At 57.3% G+C, this 19,869-nt stretch overlaps 1 protein-coding gene across 4 annotated transcripts in view; it reads left to right on the plus strand.

Annotated features, from left to right (window-relative positions):
* ABR (ABR activator of RhoGEF and GTPase) overlaps window positions 1-19,869 on the plus strand; it is a 178,847-nt gene that overhangs the window by 143,430 nt on the left and 15,548 nt on the right. Inside the window, exon 1 of one of the 4 annotated variants that reach the window (XM_068531716.1) lies at window positions 12,190-12,591. The exons of the other annotated variants lie outside the window; for them this stretch is intronic. Within the exon in view, the coding sequence (XP_068387817.1) occupies window positions 12,430-12,591 (162 nt within the window). The 5' untranslated portion in view covers window positions 12,190-12,429. Of the gene's footprint in view, window positions 1-12,189; window positions 12,592-19,869 lie in introns of those variants that run through there. 4 annotated transcript variants of the gene reach the window in all.

Below are 19,869 nucleotides of genomic sequence, written 5' to 3' on the forward strand. Positions count from 1 at the left end.
AATTCAAACAAGGAGGGATCATTGTGGGCTAGAGTTAGGGAGGCTTCTAGGAGGAGGTGGAGTGAGGGATTTGAGAGCACTGGGTTTTTTAAATTCCAAAAGCAGTGTTTATATTAGAAAGAGAATTGCAATAATAATAATGAGACTTGAAACATAATCACTAACCATCCCTACTCCCACTCCTCTGAAACAGCCATCTTATTTTGTGCCTTTTCCCTACCTCAGGTATACAGATTTTTATATGGTTTTAATGATGGTGCGTATTTTGTCTTATTTTTCTGTTTTCAAGTAACATTACCATAAACCCCCTTTTTTCTAGGTCTGAATGTAGTCTTTATAATTACCTTTTTTGTTACATTGTCAGAAGTACTTTATAAAAATCATTTACATAATGGCCAGCGCATTAATTGCCGTTTTAAGGCTCTGTTATTCTAGCAAGGTGGGCAGGCTCTGGATCAGCAGAAAGCAGTGGGGTGGGCATTCTCGGGGAAGGGCCCACGTGGCCCAGAGCAGGGAGGGAGGCAGGAATGCACAGGGAGTGTCCCAGGAAATTAAGGATCCCGCCTGCCCTGAGCTGGAGGGGTTGTGAGCAGTGCAAGTAAGAGGGAGGTTGAAGGAATGAATGAAAGAAGAGGGATCGGTAGGGTTATAGCCAGAAGGAATCCTGGAGGGCATTTCATCCAATCCTGTTTTGAGGGGAGAAGGAAACTGAGACCAGAAAGGGTGAGTGACGTAGCCGCAGTCACACAGCTCATTAGGGGTTGAGCAAAGGCTCCAGATTCGGGATCTTGATCCCAGTTTGGTGGTGCTTGGTCAGCTGCTGGACAAATGAGTGAACGGGGCAGGGGGAGACCTGGATGTCAGCCTGTGACTCTTAGGGGTCAGCCCTTTGTCACTGCAAATTTAGTAGAAGATCCCACCAGCTTGGTGCATTTCTGAGCCCTCCCTTCCCTCCCCAGACCTCCAGCTTCTCCATCCAGGCCACCCCCCACTGTCTGCTTCCTCCTTGCTGCCCCGCCCCTGCCCGGCCCAGGAACCCCTCAGCCAAGAGGCCCCCCCTTCCTCTGCCTTGGCTCCCTGGCCCTAGGAGACTCCTGTATGTTTATCCCAGTCTATTTCCAACCATGCTGCTCCAGGCTCCAGATGTGCTGTCCCCAACTGGGACCTACTCGCTGGCTGATTAGCATATTCCCAGGATCCAGCCCTTGTTGACTGGCTGGGCCAGAGGGGAGAGTTCTCCCTGAGGACTTCACAGCTCAGTTCCTGCCACTGACTTCAGACTAGAGAGGGGTCTGAGACCTAGGATCCCCTTCTTGCCCCTGCTCCCCCCCTTCCCAGCTCAGCCACAAGCCTGGGGACGGGCCCCCAACCTTCGGCCCTGTTCCCCCTGGTGGGAGGCAGCTACATTTTCCTATGAGCCTGCTGCGGGGGGGGGGGGTCCCCTGGGGCATAGGAGAGCTCAAGACCCTGGGGTGAGCTGGGGCAGGGTTCCAGGCCAAGAAGGAAGCTCTAGCTGTCCTAATGCCTGGAGTGGTAACTCCCCCTCACTCCCTCCACGCCATCCCCCCATTGCAACATTTAGGCCCGTTGGGAGCCTCGCCCTCTGTCCTCTTCCCATCTTGAGCCTGTGTCTGAAGGGGAAAGGAGGGTGATTTCTTTGATATTCTTGACCTGGCCATTTGGAAGCTTGTGAGAGGTCAGAGCTATTAGAAATGACACTCAGAAGTAGGTCATGAAGGCCAGTCTCCTGCCTTCAGGACTTGGGTGTGTTCTCAGAGCCCAGATTGGTACATCTGACAATATCTAGACCTTATTTTTTTGTTCAACTGTGGTAAAGTATATATACCATGAAATTTACCATTTTCATAATTTTTAGGTTTACAATTCAGAGGCATTAATTGAGTACATTCACATTGTTGTGCAACCGTCACCACCATCCATCTCCAGAACTTTTCATCTTCCCAAATGGAACCTCCATACCCATTAAACAGTAACTTTCCATTCCTCCTCCCCCAGCCCCTGGCAACCAGCATTCTACTTTCTATGAATTTGACGATTTCTGGGTACCTCGTGTAAATGGAATCCTGCAATACTTATCCTTTTGTGATTAGCTTATTTCACTTAGCACAATGTGTTTAAGGTTCATCTATGTTGTATGGCAGCGTGTGTCAGAATTTCCTTCCTTTTTAAGGCTGCATAACATTATATGTATAGATCACATTTTGTTTATCCATTCATCCATCAATGGACATTTGGGTTGTTTCCGCCTTAGACTTTCTTACTTTTAAGTGAGGAGAAGAGCATGGTCTCTGAGGATGGAGACTTCTTAGCCTCCTTCCCTCCAGACCCAGGGTTACCACACCCCCTTCCCCACCCCTGGTTGCTCATCTCTCTCCAGCTGTAACAGAGATCAGGCCCCCAAATCCCCAGGACACAACTGGTCACCATTACCCTCTTTTTAAGATTTTATTTTATTTAGTTATTTATTTTATTTAGTTATTTTTGGCTGAGTTGGGTCTTTGTTGCTGCGCGCGGGCTTTCTCTAGTTGTGGCGAGGGGGGCTACTCTTCGTTGCGGTGTGCGGGCTTCTCTTCGCAGTGGCTTCTCTTGTTGCAGAGCACGGGCTCTACACACGCGGGCTTCAGGGCTCATGGGCTCCAGAGCACAGGTTCAGTAGTTGTAGCACACAGGCTTAGTTGTTCCACGGCATGTGGGATCTTCCCAGACCAGGGCTCGAACCTGTGTCCCCTGCAATGGCGGGTGGATTCTTAACCACTGCGCCACCAGGGAAGCCCTAGCCTTTTTTTTTTTAATCAATATTTTGTTATTGAAGTATAGTTGATTTACAATGTTGTGTTAATTTCTGCTATACAGCAAATTGATTCAGTTATACATATATACACATTCTTTTTTTAATATTCTTTTCCATTGTGGTTTATCATAGGATATTGAGTATAGTTCTCTGTGCTATACAGTAGGACCTTGTTGTTTATCCATTCTACATGTAAAAGCTTACATCTGTCACCATTAGCCTCTTCTAGTTGAAGAAAACAGCTGACCCCCGCTGGCTTTCTCTCCCCCGGGTTAGGCATCCCTGTCTCCTTGGCCCTCCTTTCCTAACTTGTTTGTCCTCCCCTCAGTCAGTGGTTTAGATAGATTGAGTGTGGAGTGCAGTTACCCTGACAGTGTAGGAAGAACACTGGGCTGAGGGTGGGAAAATGCATCCAGGTCCCTTGATCTTTGGAGGCCTCAGTTTCTTGATCTATTAAAATGGGGGCAATTATCCCCACTCTGCCTCTATCACAGGCTTGTTGTGAGGCTCAAAGGATGGAATGTCCCTGAAAGAGCTGGTCAGTGCATATCCACGCTTTCACTAGTTTATTCCCGCATTTCTGTTTGTTGAACTCCCTCTAAGTGGCAGGCACTGTGTGGTGGATGCAAAGAATGAACAGGACCTCCCCATGTAGTGAACAGAACAGAGGAGAATTGCGATCGTTCAGTCAGTGTTGAAGGGGCTTTGAGGCCAGACAGATCTGGGCTTCAGTCTAGCTTTCTCCATTCATTAGTTGGGTGAACAGGTTACTTTACCTCTCTGAGCCTCAGTTTCCTCATCTGTAAAATGGGCTGTAAAGAGAACAGAAGGGGAAAGTCCGTGAGGCCCTTGGCACAGGACCTGGCACAAGGCCTGTCCTTGTCTAGTGATGACAACCCTTTGCCCAAGCTGGCAGGTCCAGGTCCACTGTCCTCCGCCTTCCTGCAGGGATTCTGGGTGTAGCTTGTCAAGCAAACCCCCTTCCCAAAGGCTATCACCTGCAAGTGGCCCCTGTGTTTGGGCCTTAGGTTGGCTGAGGCTACATCTGTTTTCTTATGCTGTTGGAGTCAGACTAGCTTTGATGAACCGACCTTGGAGTGGGCAGGAGGTCAAGGTTGGGGCCTCACCACCTGCCAGCCTGAGGTTTCCTGCTGTGCCCCCACCCACCCCCGGGCTGAGCAGCTCTGGGCTCGTCCCCCTCAGAGCCGCGTTCAGTTCGGCGTGGTGCGGTCTGGCCCAGAGCGAGTGATGAGCTGGGAACAAGGGGTCATTGTCAGCGGGAACTACTTCTGGTTTCAATTACTCTGCAGAGCATGAGGGAATTCGGAGTGAGCGCAGGTCAGGAGGCTGCTAGGGCAGGAGTCGAGGGCTTCCCCACCCCACGTCCCTCCCTCTGGCCCCCGAGGTGTCTGTTGTCCCTATTTGACTCTGCCCAAGGGTCAAGCATCCCAGCTTTACTGCCCTGGAGCTGGGATCTGGGGTGTTGGCCTGGTTGACCCAGAACCCCTTCCACTCTGGTTCCTCACAGCTGGTACCAGGAGTGCCTGGGTCCCTCCCTGGGTGGAACGACAGGGGACATTACCGGGTGTCCTTAACACCTTCTCCCATGCATCCTTCAGGCCACACCGACCACAGCCAGGCCCTGTCCCCTGAGAGTGGCCAGTTTTGACTTGGATGCGGGGGAAGGGCAGCTGTGAGAAAACCTTGCCTGCAGGGAGGCAGCTAGGCAGCTCCCCACCCTGGGACTCCGCAGTGGCCATGCAGGGTGTGGCTTTCCAGCCTCTCCCCTGGAAGATGGACCCCTCCCCTGCCTTCAGCCTGGGCTGGGTGTGCACGTCCAAGGGAAACGTCTGCCTCGAGAGTCCGTGTTTTATATCCATGCTGCCTGCTGCTCTCAGCAGGTCCATGTGAGGCTCTTCCCTTCGCTGCCGTCATCACCACTGTGCCAGCCCAGAGGCACACGGGGAGGGACGGGGGCACCGGGACTGTTCCTCTCCCTGCCTCTGACACCACCTCCTCCCAGGGCCCAGGTGACTAGAGCTCTTTCAGACCCGTTCTCTGTCCAGTGCCTCACCTGCTGTCCCTCTTCAAGGCAGGTCTGGACGGCTCGGTTGTACTTGGAGAGCAGAGTGGGCAGCGGGATGCGGGAGAGCCAGGGGCAGGATCCTGCGAGAGGGCCCGCCCTGCTGTGCAAAGGCCTTCCCAAACTTGTAGGACAACCTCTCTCTTCCGGCCCCCGCTCAGCCGCCTCCGTCTCCCGGGTGTTCCTGATCTGGGGAGCCTGGGCTCTGCCCAGGGGGTTCTGGAGACAGGAAGCATTGGGCAGGAAACAGACAGAGGCACGGGTCTCCTCTGCCTCCTGCCCTGCGTGGGAATGCCCCCTTAGCAGGCAGGCGTGGTGCCCGCTCCCCCGGCTCACCTGGGAGAGGTGAGAGGCAGCAGAGAAGCTGATCTGGAGAGGACCTTGGGAACTGATTCCTTCAGGCCCTGAGAACAATCCCCCCTCTCCACAGACCGAAGAAGGGTGCTCTCCCAGCTCTGGGCCCAGGGGCTCCTAGACTCAGAAGCAGAAGACCCAGGTTTGATCGCAGCTCCACCATCTAATAGCGAGGCGACCTCTCCGGGGGCTCCCTCTCAGACCTGTGCAAGGATCAGATGAGTCCTTGGAGGTAGCAGTACCTGGCTTACTGCACGCTCCCAGTAACTGCTCACCTCCCTGCCGGCGGAGGCTGCCACTTCAGCCTCCTGGGATGGTCCTGCCTTTGATTTTATTCAAAACCTTTGAGAAAAGGACTTAGTAGGGGAATTGCCAGGGACTCCCTGAGTGAGGGCTGAGGCTGTACGTGAATGCTGATCGGGGGCGCCTTATGTGGCTCTCCCTCACTGTGGGCGCTGCGCAGCCCAGCCTGGCCGTGGCACGAGCCGTGGGGGCAGTGGTGGCTCTTGGTGAGGGCCCGACCCCCAGGTGCCACCCACTCCCCATGGGCTGGCACAGGGAAAGCGAGGCATAGCCTGCTCACACCCTTGGAGGCAAGAGCTGAGCTGCACTGGCTTCAGGCCGGAGGTGACCCAGAAAACACCACCAGACTGACTCCATGAGATAAGTGTTATCCTATTGTAAGGCCACCGAAGGGAGCCCACACCAGCAAAGCAGAGGCCCAGAGTTTCCCCAAAGCAGAGAGAAAAGTAGAGACAAAACATGAGCTTCAGATCCAGGACTCTGACCCAAAAGTTTCCTTAAAAAGCCCCTAATCTCCCGACTTCCACATCTACCCACCCTGGAGGGGAGCGAGGGCCAATGGCCGTGGTAGAGGAATAGCAGTTCTCATGGGAACTGTCCTCCTTTAAGCCTCTGTCCTTAAAGGAGGACCAGAGGCTTCAGAGTCTGCGGGGCTTGGGGATTACTGGGGCGACCCGAGGTGCCCCCAAGGCAGGGAGTGGTGGACAAAGGCAGTGTGAGTGGGTAGGGTCCTGGAACCCCACTTCAGCCAGGGGCCTCTGCTCCCTGCTTCTGCCGTTAGCTGACTGGGGGCAGGGAGACTTTGTCATAAGGTTTCATTTAGAAAGAAAGCGGGGCATATCCTCTGCTTAAAAAAAATTCACTGCTGACCACTTGTCTGGTCCAAGATCCTGTTTGACAGGTGTGGAAGCTAAGCCCAGAGAGGGGGAGTGGCTGCCACAGTGACGAGGCAGGACTCACACCCCGGTTCCGTGGCTCCCAGGAGCTTTCTTCTGTTCATTTGGAGCTCAGAGTTGGGTGGAAAACAGTTGTTTAATATTAGCAAAAGAAAAAAAAAGCATGGAGGCTCAGTGGACCCTGACCTACTCTCAAACCCCCCTGCCTGAGGCTGTTGTGTTTTCAGTCTGCGGCCTGGCAGGACCCCTGGAGCGCTCTGGCCCCTGGCTGTGCTGGGAGACCCCGGCCATACTGCCTCCGTCCTGGGAGCAGGCAAGCGGCCAAGGGGGTCTGGGTGTCAGTCTGGCTGTGAGTTACATCCATGAGTTGTGTGGGAAGGAATGGATGGATGTGTGGTGGGTGTGCTCTACCCACTCTGTCCCTGGTGGGTTTTGTTTTAGGTATACAAGATGTTCCCAAAGGCTCAAGTGGATTTTCCACCCTTTTTCCGTGACCAAATATGCTGTGAGAATTACTAGGAGTTGCCAGGGCCCAGTAGGACATTAGGACAGTCCTGAAGCAGGCAAGCTCTGTGGCTGTCTCAGCCTCTCCTAGAGCCAACAAGCACCCTCGAGACACCAGCCTGGGGTGGCCAGGCAGAGTGGAGGGTGAGGCTGTGTGCAGAACAGCCCGTGCTTTGCACTGTCCTGTGACTCGGCCAGACCTTGGGAGACGGGAGGGTCATGGTACACCTTGAGGTTGGGCTGCGGAGCAACTACCTTTGAATCCTGGCTGCCCCCTGTCCCAACATCCTGGAAGCCGCTCCCCATCCCCCTCTCAGGCGGCCATCTCATGCTACCAGTAACCACTAACCTACAGAGTTGAGGCTCCAGACCTTAGAGACCTGCAACCCCACGCACAGTTGTTAGCAGGCAGGGCCCAGACCCCGGAGTCCTGGCCTGGATGCCTGAAAGAGTCCCCAGTTGCTGGCACTTATCTCCTTGGACGGTGGGTCAGTGGTGGGGTGGCTAGGGCTCGGTCTGGAGTTTCACAGCTCCAAGTGGGCTGTGACCCGTTCAGGGTCCGTCCCACCTGGCATGTGGTGGGTATCTATTCAGTGATGAATGAATGGGTAAATGAGTGAAAACGTAGCTTCTAGGCTCAGCTCTGCCATTGGCGACTCAGTGACTCTGAGCAAAGTGTTCCTGGCCCCAGGCCTAATGCAGGCCTGGAACATAGCAGATGCTCAAAAAGTGTGGATGGAAAAACATAAACAGGTCTCACTTTCTCATTCTCTGAAGATCTCTGCCCTTCCGATCCACAGTTTGGGTTAGGGTCGGTACAGAACAAGGTGAGAACACACGTTAGGAATGCAAGGACCCCAGGGCCATTCATCTTAAAGGGACTCTCCCGCCCCCGTTTCTCACAGTTTCCCTGCAATGTGCCACCCTCCCTGCCAACTCATACCCCCTCTGCGTGGGCCCCGGGCTCCTGTGCGCTGCCCGCCCTGCTGTTTCTCTCTCGGGCTGGACTCCGGTGCCTGTCTCTGGGCAGGAACCACCACGGGCTTCCTTTCTGCAGCCCTCCCAGCCTCAGACACCACCTGCTCTCCACCCACACCCTGCCTCCCAGCTCTGCTCCTGCGGGGCCTGTCCAGCTGCTCCCCTGGGGCTGAAGGGAGCGCACCTGGCTGACCCCGGGCCACACCCCTGCCGGTCCTCGTCCTCAGCGCCATCCCAGGCTCCTCTCCAGCTCTAGCTCCTGCACCCAGCCTCTCTGGGTGGCCCTTTGGGGCTCTCCCCTCCCCCTCACTCCCAGGCTGTCCTTGCTGGGGTGCCTGTGGCCTTGGTCTAACTGGCTGCTCAGAAACCCCCTTTCCTGCCTTCAAGTCACTTGGCTGGAGGATAGGGACAGGGAATCGGGGTTCCAGTCTGGGCTGAAGGGAGGATAAAAGTCGTTCCAGTGGGGAAAAGGAGGTCACTCCGGAGAAGTAGCAGCAGCGTCCCCCAAGGTTCTGAGAAAGAAACTTCCTCCTCGCGTTCACAGGCTGGAGGATTTGCCTGGAAGCCGTCCCCATCCCCAGCTGTCACCAAGGCAGCACTGGTGGCAGTCCCTGCCTCTCCTGCCCACACAGCTCAGGCTGCATATATTCCCTGTTGACCTTTTTTTTCTTCAGTGATGCCTCTGCTGATCACTTTAGCCTGATTCTGCCTCAATCATAGCTGTGCTGGGTGGCCGGTCCCAGCCACCCCAGGTATACACCCCTCCCTCGGTGTAACCCAGGGTCCTGCCCCGCACCTCCCTGGGGATGGCCCCTCTCATTCCTTTGGCAGAGAGCCTGGGGAGGGGGTGAGGGAGGATGGGACAGTCTACTAGGAATGTTTTTAATTCCAAAGGCAGCGACATCTGTTCATGTGGGCCTTCCCACCCAGGCTCTGTTTATCCAGACAGGGGGCCCTTGCTCATCCTCAGAGGCCGGTTCTGCCAGGACGGACAGAGGGGAAAGGGGTGCCGTCACTTCCAGGGTGGCCGGCACAGCCTGAGCCTAGCCCACCCAGTGAAGCTGAGGAAGGGTCTGTGGTGGGCTGGAGGGACCAGAACTCAGATGGCTGCTTTTGAGGAACTCGCTAGGAACATTTGTCTTGCCCAACCCCCCTGCTGCAGCCTGCTCCTAGACCATTGCTTCCAGGAAGCAGTGAGCCAGGCTTGGGGAAGAGAAGGCAAGTCTGTGCTGTCCCTAGAGAGAACCCCCAGCCCACAGGGAGGAAGGAAAGATGAGCATCTCAAGGGAAGAGCCTCCCAACAGCTATCCATCTGCTAAGGCGCTTATGTCACCATGGAGACCAGTTGGCCATCTTTCATCCAATCAGAGCTTGCTTTACCCAGACAATTGTTGAGCCTGGGGTTCCTAAGACAGACAAGTATAAAGCTTTGGGAAGAGGATCTGCACTGCCCCCCTTCTCCCACACACCTGGCGGGGGACGCACCTTACTCAACATCCCCCAAACTGCATCCTGTGGCATGTGACCCAGATAGAGGTCAGAGAACCTTAGAAAGCCAGTGAGGGGCCAGTTTTGAAGTTAACAGTTGGCAGTGCCCAGCACGGACCATGTGTCTGCAGCAGGTGAACGTGGTCAGCAATTATAATGGCACCTTACCGGCCAGTTACACAACCAGCACTTGCCCATTAGCTGAGGGATGCAGAGCAAAGCCAGGGAGGGTGACCTTTTTCTCTTCTGGCCCACGCCAACCCCTCCTCCAGGAAGCCTTCCCTGATTCTCTCTGACTAGAATTTTCCTCTCCTTTCTCTCAGCTTTCGTGGCACTTGATCTGTGCTGTTCTTGCAGCATAAGACTGGGTTTCTTGAGGGCAAAAACGATGCTTTGTCCATCTGGGTGTGACGTGTGGTAGGTGCACGATTGGTAAATGCCAAATGCATGAATGCCTTTCTGCCTCCTGTTAAGAGGTGTTTAAGCCTTTGTCTCCTCTCCTCTCCTCTCTTGGGTTGTCAGCTTTGTCAAGCACAGCCTTTTGATTCATCTTTGTGATTCCCCAGCCCCTATCCAGGGTTGGGCACATAGCCAGGCCCTCAGTCAGTACCTCTTGAATGAAATCACTGGGATGAAGAGGTGAAGACCACAGGAATGGGTGAAGCCTTGGAGGAGGTGGGTTTTGTGCAGCTGGTGGGGGCAGCTGCTGGCCCCTCATGGGGCTGGAGGGAGATTCTCTTCAGAGGTGGCCCCCAGGTGCCCTGGGAGAGCAGGTCAGGGGTGGGTCAAGAAGGGTGGCTCCGGCCCCAGCTGGGCAGGGGACACAGGCATGTCCCTGCCTTGGTGGGTCTCTTCCCCTCCCACTCAGGGCTTGCTGGGAAAACGGTTGTGGCTCTGCCCCGCTTAGCTGCACTGGCTTTGGGCAACTTCAGCGCAGGTAGGAGGAAGCTCTGTGCAGCCTTGGCAGCCCAGCCCTGTCTGCACTGTGCAGAAGCAGGTGTGGAGCATGGAGCCCTAGAAGAGACGGGGCTGGCCCAGCCACCCTGCAGGGACCACCAGAGTCCAGCAGAGTTCCAGGACTCCACGTCCACCTCCAGGCAGAAGGCAGCACAGGACCAGACCCTGCCACACTGGGATATCACAGTGGTGAGGGCCTAGCCAGACCTCTGTTCGTGGCCTGGCCCAGGCTGGTCTGGGCAAGTGGCTTAGCTTCTCTGTACCCTTAGTTTCCTCAAATGGAAAAATGGGGATGTGAGGACAATACTTCCTAAGGTTGGGGGAGCAGTGAGTGAGGTTCTCCACGTGGAGGGTTAGCGTGGTGCCCGTCGCATAGTAAGCTCGGTGAAGGGCGTCTCTTGTCGTGATCAAGTCTTGGCTCCCTCTGTGGGGAAGCCACCCCTTTCTGCAAAAGCACCGCGGGCTCTGATGATAAACCCCAAGACGTGTGTGCTGGTTGACATTCAGCAGGTGCATTCCAGATGCCAGGGGCTGCTTCTGGGCCCCGACCCACCTGCCCTGGTGGCCTGACCCAGCTCTTTTCCCCGAATCCAGAGAACCAGCCACACTTCGGTGGTTGTGAGCGCCAGGGCCTTTGGAGGAGACCTGTCACTAGCCAGCTGCAGTTCCGTGACCTCAGGCGAGAGCTTCATCTCCCTGAGCCCCAGTCCTCACAACTCTAAACAATACCACCAACGGCACAGAAGTCGTGAGGCTTCAACGCCAGCAGATATTTGAACGCCCTTTGCATGGGACCCGGCTCACGGTTGGCGCTGCGAAAATACTGGTTTCCTTCCTCCCCCGTGCCAAGCTCTACAGGGTGTGACGCCTGGACGCCTCTGGGTTGTGTGGACCCTAATCATCTGGGGTTCAGGCCTTTCTCTGTTCTCCAAACACCGGACACTGACTTGTTACCTTGTGAAATGAACATTCATCAACTTGAGAGTCAAGAACAAGTTCTTAGTTCTCTATCCCAAGGCACCCAGCACAGAGTGGCTTATTGCCGTTTTGTCAGTGGACATCCTCTGCCCCCAGCAGCACAGCCCTTTTTTTGGCTTTTCTGGTGAAGGGCACCAGCGACGGTTAGAAGTGGCCCATGAGAGGAGCACCTCTTGCTGGGCATCTGTAACCCGTGTCGTCCTTGGATTTTTTTGCTCATGTCCCCAGAGAAGGTCCATAGTAGCTGATTCCCTCTGGGGCTGCTAAAGCCCAGGAGGTTGCCCAGCTAGGGATCTTCTTTATTCTTTACACAGAAGTCCACGCGGGTCGGGCCCTGTCACTGAGTTGGCATTGAGGGAGGCATCTGGGGCAGGAGTAGAACCCCAGGGCAGTCCTGGTCCTCTGCCCGGGACGAGGGCAGCTGTTGATGGCTCCTGGCCCTGAGCCCTGGCCGCTGCAGACCCCCTCTGGCTTCCCCCAGCCTCCCGCAGACACCCCAGCCACAAGGCACCGCCTGGTGGGGAAGGGGTTAACCAGGGCTCTAGAGGGGAAGAGACCGGCTGGTTGAGCTGCTCGTCAAACTTACTTTAGTAGGGGTTGGAGGGAGGGCCGAAGGGTGGGTGAGGAGGAGGCTCAGCCTGCCAAGAGTTAAAACCGGGAGGTTGGGTGTTTTGGAGGGGGCAGCCTCCCGCGCCTCTTTTGAGTCACTTCCTCCGCTGGGGGGGGGCTGGGGGCGGGGGCTCCCCGGCAGCCTCGGGCGCTGCGCCGCGCGCTCTGGGCTGGCCTCCCGCTAGCCTGGCCGGGACCAGCGAGCCGGTGCTGCTCCAGCGGTGTCTCCGGGGAGGGAGGACGCAGAGGGAGGAGAAAGCGGAGCCCCGCACCGTGCGCTTCCCTGCCCGGCTCGAGTAACAGTCCCGGCGGCTCGGCTGAGGCTGCGCCCGCTCCCACCCTCCCTCCAGCGGCTCCGGAGCCCCGGCGGCCCGCGCCTCCCCGCCTCCCTGCCTCCCCGTCCCCGGAGCTGAGCTGGCCCCGCAGGCAGGCTCGCCGTCGGGCCGGGCTTTGCCGCTGCCGCCGGCATGACCGACGTCCTGCCTCAGCCCGACTGCAGCTTGAAGGCGGTGTGCGAGCCCCTGGAGCGCTGCTGCCTGGACCCGCTGGAGGAGCCGGGGAGCAAGCGGCCCCCCAACACCGGCGCGCGGCTCTGGGGCCGCGTGCGCAGCAAGCTCCTCCGCCAAAAGGTGCCCGAGGGGCTCGAGCGGGTCGGCGGGGGTGGACGAGAGGGACTGAGGCGGGCGGGGGGCCTGCTGGGGTTCTGGGCAGCCCCTTTTCGGAGCTCACTGCGCCTCCTACCTGACGGAGGGACCCTGGGACAGAGGCTGGGATAAGCTGTGGGTTGGCTGTAAGTGGCCTTAACGTGATGATTAACGCTCTTGCTACCCCAGCCTCCGAGCCCTGCTCTCTCTGCCTCTGTCCCTGTCTCAGGAAGAGGGGTGCTGTCTCCTGTGCGAGAGGACTGCCTGGCTCCTTTCTGCGCCTCTGCGGGTGGAAATATGAACAGATGGGGCGAGGGGCTCCTGGGTCTCAGTTTCCCCTACAGCGCCCAGCCCAGCCCCGCCCCCCTGCGTCCAGTGGCCGCCCCTTCTGCTGAGGGGCACTGGCGGAAACACCTCAGTACCACCGCCGTGTGAGGTTTCTTTGGGGTTGTGGGGAGCTGGCGGTGCTGCCGAGTCTGGGGGCTATAGGCTGCCTCTTCAGGGACCACCCAGAGGCCTGCTGGCCCAGTGCCAGTCAGGCACCAGGCAACTCAGTCAGTGTGCCAGGGGTTTCCTGACCCAGCAGGCAGCTCAGACCAAGCTGAGCCAGGGCAGACTGCCCATCCTGCCTGCCGCCCCAGACCTGGGCGGGGATGAAAATCTGAGATAGAAGCTGACTGTCCTGCAGCTGGGCAGGCTGCCGCAGGGCTGGCTTTGGGCCCTGGCATTGGGCGTCTGAGGAAGAGCCAGACCATCGCCTAGCACACAGTAAGCGCTTGATAACTGTAGACCAAATTAACCACCTAAGCAAATGTCGCAGGGTGCCTGTCCCGGCTGGCCAGGGCCATGCCTGTCCTTCCAGGTAGTGATAACAGAGGCTTGGCTAGTCTGTGTTGCTGGTGGGGATTTACAAGCCCTCCTGTGGGGGTCTGAGGGGGGTCCCTCTGCGCAGGTCCTCACTGCCAGCCAGCATAGAGGCTCCTGGCACCTGCAAGAGGATGTGATCTTGGGCCCGTTGGCTCCTTATCTACTTTCATCCTCTTCCAACGGGGCATACGTGACCTCCCAGAGGGAACATCAGTCCTGGAAAGTGCTGGGCAGGGCAGCAACTTGAGCTGTCCTGCGTTGGCCCCTGTGTCACCTTCAGCCTCTCTAGGGACGAGGCTAGCAGAGCCCTGCTGGCCTCAGCTGCTACCAGAGCCCTTCTGTGCTGAGGCAGCTGTCTGTGCCCGGCAGCCCGGAGCCGTCCCCTGCCTGTACCCCCTTCCCAGCCCCTGCTGAGGCCAGCAGACACCAGCCCAAAGCTCATTGTCCATTTCCAGACCTAGAGGTTGGTAAGAAAGTGACCCAGCAGGTTCCTGGCCCAGTCCCAGCCAAACAGAGTCCTTCCGGTTTACCTGCCCCTTTGCCGGGGTTGGGGGGTGGCAGGTAGGGGGCAGTTTTTAAACCTTGAAACTCCAGACTTTCAGTTCTTTCCCTGGGCATTAGTGACTACCAAAACCAAGCAGCCGCTTCAGGAATCCTTTAGCCAGCTTCACCTCTGGTGGTATCTGACAGCTCTGTGTCTGATGGTGCCCTCTGGGCAAGGGTGGCAGGCCAGCCAGGCTCTGGGCTGCTGAGCTGATAGGCATCAGTGCAACTGCAGGGTGGCTCTGGCGCTGGGATGCTCTGTGCGGCAGGTGATTCAGTCCCCTAGCTCCTGCTGTGTGACAAAAGTATGTTGGCATCGCAGACACAAGGGTCTGTACCGTGGATGACAGAGGGACATTCATTCACCCTGCTGTGCCTGCCTTGCTGTGCCCGGGGTTGGTGGGTGAGCAGGCAGGCTTGTGGAGCCAGACCCGCTGCCCACCTCCCTTCTTTTCCCAGCTGCATTAACCTATTTTTTTCAGTGCAGCAGGCTCACTGCCAGACGAGGGGGCTGGGATCGGGCAGCAGCTTAGGTGGGTGGGGGCAGGGTGCCAGGTACTGCCCAGCCCGACGGGAGGGGTCACCTCATTAACTCCTCATTTAACTTTGCCACAAGGATGCGACGCTGTGGATGCCTGAGACACCTGTGGCCCTCCTGCTGCCACTTAACTAAAGATTCATGAAGCCTGGAGGGGGGTGTATGTGAGTCATCGGGGGACCCGGTGCTGGGGCTGAAGAATCTGTTTGAATGGAGAAAGCCCGGTGTTAGCCTGTGGAGCCTCTGGCCCCAGGAGTCTGTGCTTGCTGGAAGAGGGGCGGTAGGGACCACTCGCAGACTGTCCTTTGGGTCCTCAGTGTGGGGCTCTGTTTGCCGTTGTGCTTGTCCCCGAGGAGAGTCCTGCGGCTGAAGCCTCACTCCAGACTCTGACTTGGCAGTTGGCTTGTTGTGCAAGCACTGAGCAGAGGAGACACGTGGCATCGGAGTTTGTGGGTTCTGCCAGTGCTCTCAGCGTTTAGCTTCACATTTCTACTTTCCTTTTCCTTTTTTTTTTTTTTTTTTTGGCTTTAAATCACCCTCAAGGAGACCAGGCTCAGTGCCTGGTCTTCCTCCCATCCTGCCTGTTTCTAGATCCTTAGGTTGCACTTGGGAGGGAGAAGGACTGAACGAGGAATCCCATCCCTATCCCACAAAGTGTCCAAAGGTTTTAATGGGGTCACTTGTGGGAGCCAGAGAGGCTAGGAGTGCCCCAGGGAAGCAGCGGCCAGGCCAGAAGTTTTTGTCTCGGGCAGCGGGGGTGGGGAGGGGCAGGAATCCATGCCCCTACTGTTGCCCTGCAGCCAAGGTGAAGACGTCCAGACCCAGACCAGGCCAGATACTGGCTGGAGGTGAGGACTCAGGCTGAACTGGCAGGGTCCAGGGGAGTGGGGGAGAGTTGAGGATGGTTCCTGATGACCTTGCCTCTGCTTCGAGGGGTTGCCACATGGGTCTGGGAATTCCCCACCACCAAAGAGCTTCTCTCAGGAAGCCAGAGGCCAGCAAGGTGAATTGAGATGTTTCCTGCTGAGCTCCAGGACGAGTCCACCTGCTCTGAGATGGGGTTTGCTCCCCTCTACTTCTGGGGAAGGTCAGAGGTGCAACCCGAAGAAAGACGGGATGGGGAGCCCTCTTTGGGCCACTAGTCTGGGAACCTAGGGTTCAGGAGGGTCCCTTTCTTTGTCATCTTGATTGCAACTGCAGGACAGTTCCAGACCCCTCCCAGAGTCTGTAATATAACCTGACAGTTTCGTAACAGGTAGCATCAGGTATGTAAACCATGTGCATGTCCCCAGGCTCAGTCAGCCATTCACTGGCTGTTCCAGGCATTGAGGGTAGAAGGGTGCTGGGGTATAGAGAGATGTCTTGGGCTCATTTACTTTTACTTCATCATCTGGCTCTGGGCATCAAGAAAGATCTTGAAACCTTATTAGACACCAATAGACACCTCTCCTGCCCCGGCTGCCCACCTCTCTGCCCTACCCCCTTTCTCCCACCCTGCCCCCCTCCACCTTATTTGCCGGAGGGAAGGGACCTGCATCCTGTCTTCACCATTCACATGCCCATTCACACCCCTATAGCGATCCCTCAGCTGTCGGAAGCGGGCAGTAGTGCCTCTCCGCGGGGCTGGAGACCCCTGCGGCCAGCCCATTTCCTCCCTGGCCTCTATGTGGGCCAGGGTTGTGACCAGGCTGGCTGCCTGGGGGCTTGGAAGGGGGAGTAGTGAGACCTCCCTCCATCCCTGCAGCCAGCATACATAATCCCTAGAGGGAGAGGATCTTACTCCTGGAGCCACACGGGTGGCCTCCTGACCCCCCCTGCTCCCACTTCTCCACTGAGCTGGCTCCCAAGAGGCCTGTTTGATTCCACAGAGCAGGAGTCCTCAACTCTGAGAATCTGATGACAGTTATGGAGCTCCACCCAGACCCAGAGCCACGCACATGCACAAACTGTATGCTGTTTCAGAGAGGGTCACGGATCCCCAGGTAGGAACCCGTGCTCTGAGTGCACTTGGCAAGCTGCTGTTTCTTGGCGCCGGGGGAGGTTAGAAGGGGCACCGGCCCTCTCCAGCATCTCTGTGGTCCACAGGTGGCTTGGCCAGGCAGCCATGCTGGGCTTGGTGGCCCAGCTTTTGGACGGCCTAGGACCGGGGAGAGCTGGGCCTGCCAGTGCGGTCCAAGCCCAGTGGCGCAGGACTGTCCAGAGGCCGTGAAGGCCCAGGAGGGCAGACATTTTGGAAAGAGCCCAGAAACTTCTGCAGGTGCCGGTGTGGGGGAGTTACCAGGCACTGGTCAGGGCGCCCAAGTCTGGAAAGGCCCAGCCCTCTGCTGAGTGGCCTTGTTGGATGCCCAGATTGTCAGGAGCTGGTCCGCAGGTGCTATTTTGGCTTCCTTTTCCCCATCAAATCGTGCTGAGAGTTGGAAGGGTGTTCGTGTTCTGACAGCTCCCTTGCACCCAAAGGAACACACATCCCCGTGCCTGGAACTTGCCTACCCAATCCCCGGGAGAAAGCCAGAGTCAGTCCTGGATCCCAGTGAGCCTTAGACTAAGGCCCCATTGTCCTTGGTCCCCCCAGGTGGGCCTAGAGAGGTGGGAAGTGACCGTGGGAGCTGCCGGTGGGAGTCTGCTGCAGAGAGGCTGGGAGGGCCCTGTAGCCCCACGGTGATTTCACCAATTCTGCTTTGGTTGAGAGAGAGTGGAACTCATGCCTGAGCCAGAAGCTGGAACCATCTCTCTCCTGGACAGTGACCCCAGCCAGGGTGGGTGCCTCAGATGGGCACAGCCAGAGCAGCGACAGCCACAGATCCCCTTCCCATCAGACACCTGAATGCCCCCTCTGTGCTCTGCCCTCCTCCTTGGAGCGGCCCCCCCTCCTCTCAGGCTGGTGTAGCCTAGGAGGCCAGAGAAGGAAGGGCACCGGCCTGGTAGGAGTCAAGAGGCCTCGTTTTTCTAATCCTGAGTCTACGGTCTTAACTTGCTGTGTGACCTTGGGCAGATCACTTCACCTCTCTGGTTCTCTGGCATCAGTATAATATGAAGGAGCTGAACAGGATGATCTCCTAGATCCAGTTCATATGATGATTTTGGCCACGTCTCAAGATTCCTACGCCTAAGCCTTAAACTCTCAACATGCTGGGAAAGTCTGGGTGGAAGAGGTCACAGGGCTGCCCCTGGGCCACGGCCAGCCATTCACTGAGCACGGGAGGAGAGAGGCGAGCAGGAATGTGGGGCTTCTCGACCCCTGTCCCGAGTAAAGGGCATTGCTTTCTCCAGCCTGCACAGCCCAGTTTGTTCATTTGGTCTCTGAATATTGACGGAGCATCTCCGTGTGCTGAGCACTCCAGAGGCAGCCCAGGCAGAGGCCTTGCTCTCGGGGAACTCGCTGTCCATAGGAGAGTCAGGCAATAAATGAGATCATTTTATGCTGCACAAGTACTGCGAGGAAGATAAAATTGGCTAGCGGATTAGATAATAAAGCAGAGGGGAGAGGCCTTGCTTGAAGAGATAATTTTGAACTAAGATTTAAATGACAACAAGGGTTCTTGAAAGATCCGGGCACGATGCCTTCCAGGCAGAGGTGAAAACCCTGCAGCCTGGGGGGACCACGGTGTGTTCAGAGGCAGACGGAGGCTGTGTGGAGCATCGGAAGTGACCTTGGACCGAGGGGGCAGCAGCCTTGCAGGCCTTGACCAGGAGGTGGGCTTCTAATCTGAGTGCAGCGGGAAGCCACTGGCGAGTTTAAGCCCAGTTTTAGTGATGCTGACATGTTTTGATCGGGTGCTGAGTACCAGGCATCATTCTTAGCTCATGATGTGAGTTAGGTGATGATAACCCACGAGGTGCTCTTAGGCTCAGAGAGTGACACGATGAGGTCCCACTCAGTGGCTTAGTGCAGGAAGTGCTTTTAGCCATCATGCCCCCCCTGCCAAGGAGGAGGCCCAGGGCCCACTCGGGTTTGCGGCTGTTTCTTGGTTGTCTGGGTGGTCATGGGGCCCCACTGGGGTCAAGGCTGCGTGCCCTGGATGGGGAGCTTCCGGGGGTGTAGAACCCAGCCTCGCAAGCTGTGCACAGAAATGGGCCTGCACGTGGGGCCTGGGAAGAGTCCACCACGAGGCCCCTCAGAGCGGGTACAGGCGGTGGGCTTGCCGAGCCTCATTCTCACCAGCAGGCTCTGTGCCCAGACAGCGTTCCTGGCCTGGGCAGGGAGGATGAAGTCAGCTTCAGAGAAGGACTTTCATAATTCTCACCAAACCACTCTAAGTCTGGAGGGAGGCCGCTGAGCCCATGGCAGTCCTAAAGGCCCTTGGCCTTTCTTTCCGTGGCAGCAGCACGAGACTTCGCGGTCATACCTCGGGGAGCCTCTCGCTTGGGACTTTTGACCTCTAAGGTGGCCCCTTCCCTTTGGGGACAGGGCTGCTGGGGGCTGCCCCTGTGTTGCTTTAGCCCTGACCAGTTCCTTTCCCAAGAGTGACCCTGTGCGTGTCAGCTCGTGGCCCTGAGCTGGGCGGGACAGCTTCCTGGCTGTTGGTTTGAGGCCTGGTTCTGGGGTGAAGTCTCCAGGCAGGGCAGGCCGTGGAGGGCAGGCCAGCTCTGAGGAGGACGGGGCCCCGGGGCTCGGGGCAAGACGGGCCCTCTCTGAGTTCTGTCTGCAGCTGTGCCGGCCTGAGGGCTAAACGCGCGGCGGCACAGAGCAGGCTGAGCCCTGGAATGCAGGGCGCTGGGGGGGCAGGTCACAGTGGGTTCCACAGGGCTAACCTGGCTTCAATAAACGCCTCATTCAGAGCCGCTAAACCCTTCCCATATGTGGGCCTCAGGGAACTTCACAGTTCTGGGGGGCAGGGGAGGCAAGCTGAGGCGAAGTGGCCTCATCCTGGTGCCCGGCAGGACGGTCTGCACAGGCCTTTCGTGTGGCTGTCCTGGAGAGGGCGCCTGACCCTGCAGGGCCAGGGCTGGAGGGACAGAGCTTGCTTGGCCTTATGGTGGGGGGGGCCCGGCCTCTGGGAAAATGGGGTCAGTTTACTGAGGCTGACCGTGGTCTCCCCTAAACCAGCTGCTGAGCTAGAAGCCAGCATACAGGCCCCAGCGCCCCCTCCCACTCCGCCCTGCCTCTCTTGAGTTTCTCTCAAGCGGCCACGTTGACGGAACCCTCCAGTACCCTTCCCGGGGGGGTGGGGAGGCAGGCTCTTGGCAGTGTCCTGTTTGTTCCCCCTGTTGCCAGCCCTACCATGCCTCTCACGCCTGTGGTCTGCCCCAATGACAGGCTGGCTTTGGTGTCCCAAGGGGACCAGCCCAGAGCATGTGCATGCACTTGGGGGAGG

The sequence above is a fragment of the Eschrichtius robustus genome, chromosome 20, assembly GCF_028021215.1.
Source record: "Eschrichtius robustus isolate mEscRob2 chromosome 20, mEscRob2.pri, whole genome shotgun sequence".
Lineage (NCBI taxonomy): Eukaryota > Metazoa > Chordata > Mammalia > Artiodactyla > Eschrichtiidae > Eschrichtius > Eschrichtius robustus.